The sequence below is a fragment of the Carassius auratus genome, chromosome 29 (assembly GCF_003368295.1).
Source record: "Carassius auratus strain Wakin chromosome 29, ASM336829v1, whole genome shotgun sequence".
NCBI classification, from domain to species: domain Eukaryota; kingdom Metazoa; phylum Chordata; class Actinopteri; order Cypriniformes; family Cyprinidae; genus Carassius; species Carassius auratus.
The window spans coordinates 5,577,147-5,582,546 of record NC_039271.1 but is presented as its reverse complement, the minus strand read 5'-3'; the positions used below and the strand labels follow the sequence as shown (position 1 = coordinate 5,582,546).

Genomic DNA, 5,400 nt, shown 5'->3' with positions numbered 1-5,400 from the left:
GAATGGACAAATGAGTGAGTGAGTGAGTGAGTGAATGAGTAAGTGTCTGAATGAATGAGTGAATAAATGAGTGAATGAATGGACAAATGAATGAATAAATGAGTGAGTGAATGTGTGAGTGTCTGAATGAATGAGTGAATGGATTAATGAATGAATAAACGAGTGAATGAATGGACAAATGAATGAATAAATGAGTGAGTGAATGAGTGAGTGAATGAATGAATTAATTAATGAATGAATATTGACTTATTATTAATACATTTAATGTTTGTTTTCCTTATGCTGTCTGTTTTCTGTAATCCACAAACAGAAAGATATGAAAAAATTACAAGAGATTAACAATCACGTATCATAAATTAAAAATTATAAGCTTTTCAACACTAATGTGTCTGAGTACTGTGTGTGTGTGTGTGTGTGTGTGTGTTTATCGCTTAACTATATGTTTTGACGCTGTATGAATCACAGCCTGCTCCAAAATAAATAATTTTAGCCACTAATTAACACAAATGTAGGAAATATTTAGTGAATGAGCCTAAAATAAGAAGTCCAGTTTTATTTGAATTTTGTTTGGATTGTTCCGCCAGAGATATTGTTCCAACCAATCCCCAAAAAGTATGACGGAATTCATTTTTATTAATAAACTATGACTTTTTTTTTTAATCGGATTTAAATCCCATAAATCTCTCTTTAAAAATAAACGTGGTTAAAATTAACCCAAGCATATGAATATATTCCTGCTGAAAGCCACTGATGAGAAAGGGTGTGTCCTTGAGAGAGAGAGAGAGAGAGAGAGAGAGAGAGAGAGAGAGAGGAAGCGAGCGCGCGCGCTTGTTGCTCTTGAAGCGCGAGCCGCAGGTGATGATGATGATGATGATGGAGCGGTAGAAGGAAGAGCTGCTGCTTCCTCGTCTCGTCTCGTCTCTCACCTGTCACCGGTGTTGATTCTCCTCAGAGACGCGCTCGGCTCGGTCCTTCACTTCAATGAGGCTGTTCGTGAACTGTTGGAGTACTCGAGCTTCGCCACAGCAGCACCGTAGAGTAACGTTACTCCCCTCGCGTCATGTCTCACTCTGAGAGATGGGCAAGTTCGACGAGCACGAGAGGGTGATCCTCAACGTCGGGGGCACGAGGCACGAGACCTACCGGACCACGTTGAAGACCCTGCCGGGCACGCGTCTGGCTCTGCTCGCCTCCGAGTCGGACCTCGAGTCGGTTCTGGACCAGCTGCAACAAGTCCGGGGCTTCATCGAGTACAACGCGCGCAGCAACGAGTACTTCTTCGACCGGCATCCGGGCGTCTTCGCCTACGTGCTCAACTATTACCGGACCGGTAAGCTGCACTGTCCGGCGGACGTGTGCGGGCCGCTGTTCGAGGAGGAGCTGTCCTTCTGGGGCATCGATGAGACGGACGTGGAGCCGTGCTGCTGGATGACCTACCGACAGCACCGGGATGCCGAGGAGGCGCTGGAGGTGTTCGAGATGAACGTGGACAACGACGAGGACGACGAGTACGGCAAGCGGCTGCGCATCGAGGACGTGGTGTCCCCGGACGGTACCGTCTGCAGGTGGAGGAAGTGGCAGCCGGTCATCTGGAACCTGTTCGAGGACCCGTACTCCTCCAGAGCCGCCCGGGTAAGAGCGCAGCGCGGAGTCGCCAAACGGTTGCGCGCGGCTCCTTTACGCGCTCGCGCTTCCAGTGCATCCAAAACAACGCCGAGACTCATGCACGCGTATAGAGAAGTCAATTTCTTATTTAAGTTCCCGTGCATACTATTAAACGTGCCTGGGAGGGGTTAGTAAAGAGTAGAGAGAGTCTTCTAAAACGTTGATTTATATATGAGCGTGCTCGTGCATGCATCTAGACCAGTGCGTGATGGTTAGAAACGTATTGGAGAGGCACATGTCACATTTAAGGATCAAATCAAGACAGAGATGGCAAACACATTTGAGAAAGTGCATGCACGAGTGTTTTTCATCCTAAACGTGTGTAAACTAGATATGCATTGGTAACAGGTGTCCAGAACCTAAAACTTGAAATTGGCCTGATTGAGGGAGAGAAAAGAGTCACAGTCCTCCCACACTTATGGGAAGCGCAATGGAGGTTATTTTTCCTTTGTCACCATTTGAGATGTTTTAATTATAAACGATTGGTTGGAAGAGACTGGTAACTTCAGTGGAAAATATTAATTATTGAGATTGTTGCAGGCGAATTCAGATGCACTGCAGAGATCAGCCGGATCAAATTTTAAAGAGCTTTTTCTTTGTGCTGCTTCGGGTTCTGAGCTCTGATTATTTTTGAGCCACTGCGAAATCTTATGCATTTTATTAAAAATTCACATTTTTGTTCTTGATACATATTGTAAATAGCAGTTATTTCACTGAAAAATTGTTGTTTTCTTTGGAGTAAATTGTCCTTATTTCTCTAAAGAGAGATTGGTTTTCACATTCAAGGAATATTTCACACAAAAATTAACATTTGCTGATAATTTACTCACACTCAGGGCATCCAAGATGTAGATGAGTTTGTTTCTTCATCAGATTTGGAGAAATGTAGCATTGCATCACAGTGAATGGGTGCCGTCAGAATGAGAGTCCAAAAAGCTGATAAACGCTTAAATTGATTTCAGGAAACTGATAAAAGCTGATGGATTTGTTTCATGCAAACATGCCGCTTTCTGACGGCACCCATTCACTGCTGAGCAAGTGTTTGCAAATGCTACATGCAAATGCTAAAAGGTCATCCAAAATGTAGATGAGTTTGTTTCTTCATCAGATGTGGAGAAATGTAGCATTGCATCACTTGGATGCTCTGGAGTGAATGGGTGCCGTCAGAATGAGAGTCAAAAAGCGGATTAAAAACATCACAATAATCCACAGCACTCCAGTTCATCACTTAACATCTTGTGACGCAGATGAAGAAACAAACAAGAAGCAACGATTTGAAGCTAAAATGATTTAAGGATGGATTTGTTTCGTGCAAACATGCCGCTTTCTGACGGCACCCATTCACTGCTGAGCAAGTGTTTGCAAATGCTACATTTCTCCAAATCTATGAAGAAACAAACTCTTCTACATCTTTGGCCTAAGGTTGAGTAAATTCAGCAAATTAATGTTTTTTTGGGTGAACTGTTCCTTTAATGCTGGGTAAGTCTTACGTTGGTCTGTGGCCAGTGAATGCACACATCAGTGTTGGTTGATTGAGTTGTTTAACATGCAGAGATTGACTAAATGAGTCAGACTGTTTGTCTAATCAATGTCTAGCTGTTTCTCTAGACGAACAGCCTGCTATCTTCATTTCTAATGATGACAGACAGACAAACAGACTCCCAGATAATGATTCTTGCAACACGCTTGTTATTACCCAGCACACATTACCCAGAATTCCCCCTGCAGCTTCTAGTTTGTGCTCCCATGATGCCTTCAGCCTGGTTTCATCCATCTGTTTATGCAGCAGAGGGTTTGACGCTGTGATCATCATGTTGACGTGTGTGTGTGTGTGTGTGTGTGTGTGTTTTGATGCCACGTGTGCCGTTGCCAGTTAAGAGGTTAACACTGGCACACGTCTGAAGATGCTGCGCCGGGACCGTTTCCATGGCGACCGTATCTCTCATCAGCTGCCCGTGTTCATTCAGAGCAGCGATTGATTTCAGGAATTCAGCGGAGCGTGAACCCTGCGCGTGCCGTGTGTGTGTGTGTGTGTGTCTGCTCGTTTCCTCTGGCGCCGTTTGAAATGAGTGTGTTTGACATATTGTGTGTGTGTGGATGATTCATGCGCTGGAAGAATAGCACTGTCATACAGAACGCGTGTGTGTGTGTGTGTGTGTGTGTGTGTGGGCACGGATGATCTGGATGCTGATGCTGGCAGCACGAGTCTTTCAGCCTAAACTTTGCTGTCCGTCATCGTCTTTAAATCGGTCGTGGAGCGCTGATGATCTCGGCGAGTTTCGCGTGTGTTGAGGCTGTGGGCGTCTTCGTGGGATGCTCGTGTCCTTGTTGTGCGATTACAGTAATGAAACAAGATCTTTTGAGAACAAGCCTCGAGTTGATAATGATGGTGACGATGAAGTCTTTGTGTATGTAGATGCACAACAGTGTGATAAACCCTTTAAAAGTTTGGAATAATTAAGGTGATTCAAGACTGCTTTTATTTGATCGCAAATCCTGCAAAAGTTATAAAACGTTATTACAATAAAAAAAAAAGTTCTCATAGTATTAATTAGAATGATTACTGAAGGATGTGGTGATGCTGAAAATTCAGCTTCGATCACAAGACAAATACACATTTTTAAAATGTTTTCAAATATATTTGTTTTTCTGATTTTACTGGATTTTTCATCAAATAAATGTATTCTTGGTGAGAAAAAAAAGTATTCTTTCAAAAACATTAATAATCTTATTTTATTTAAACGTAACCTCTCTGGTATTGTTAATTTGGGGTCACACTTGTGTTGCTCAAAACTGACTGAACAGCTGAAATGTAACTTTTTTTTATTTTTTCAGTAAAATCAAATATTTTTGTTCAATACATTTTTTTTTTAAATTTTGTATTTTGAGATAATTTCATGGTACTAATTAATATTCATGCAATAGTTATGATCAACATTTATCCCATTGGAAAAAAAAACTATTATTTTTATATTATTTTCAATAATGGCAGTATTCCATGTTAAAATGTAAACAATGCCGTTTTGTTTCTGAAGACAGATTAGTGCCATTTGGTGGTGAATAAACAAAAAAAAACTCTACATAAGTCATAAAATTCTCTAGTTGTGGACATAAATACGTATTTCTATTAATTTGTTGATTTGATAGATTTTTGTAAAGATTGATTTTTTTTTGGTTTGAAATGTCAGTTTGTGCATTTAATTTTACTACGGTCAAACCTGAACACAGTAAGACATCAAAATTAAACAAAAATGTAACTTTTTTTTTTTTTTTTTTTTTTTTGTGAATGATTTGTAAATTGCACACAAATATTCTCTGCATTTTTGCATGTTTCGGTCATATTTTTTAGACAAAATTACTTGTGAAATATGTGAAACACACGTGAAACACACATGAAGCATGTGTTTTTGAAACATTTTCATGGTGTTAATGTGTGAAAACCATATGAACAAATGTGGACACATTGGTTTCACAAGCTGAAGTGCATGTGCCTTTTCTGTAAGGGAAGCTCAAATGTGCATGCTTGACTTATATATATTATGCTTAATATAGGCTTAATATGAAATAGATATAATAATATATATATATATATATAACAGATAAATGCATTATAACCTATAGCCCTAGTTGCTAGTATGTTAGTTATGTTGCTGTCTATGCAGGGTCAGAAAGCTCTTGGATTTCATCGGAAAATATCTTAATTTGTGTTCAGAAAAGAAACGAAGGTCTTAGCGG

General features: G+C 40.4%; 1 protein-coding gene across 2 annotated transcripts in view; it reads left to right on the top strand.

The window, feature by feature from the left end:
• Nucleotides 1–792: 792 nt before the first annotated feature.
• LOC113048494 (potassium voltage-gated channel subfamily C member 2-like) overlaps nt 793–5,400 on the top strand; it is a 59,464-nt gene continuing 54,856 nt past the window's right edge. The window contains exon 1 of one of the 2 annotated variants that reach the window (XM_026210345.1): nt 793–1,632. In XM_026210345.1, coding sequence (XP_026066130.1) covers nt 1,078–1,632 — 555 coding nt within the window. In that variant the 5' untranslated portion in view covers nt 793–1,077. The remainder of the gene's footprint in view (nt 1,633–5,400) is intronic. The other variant, XM_026210344.1, reaches the window with a different exon arrangement.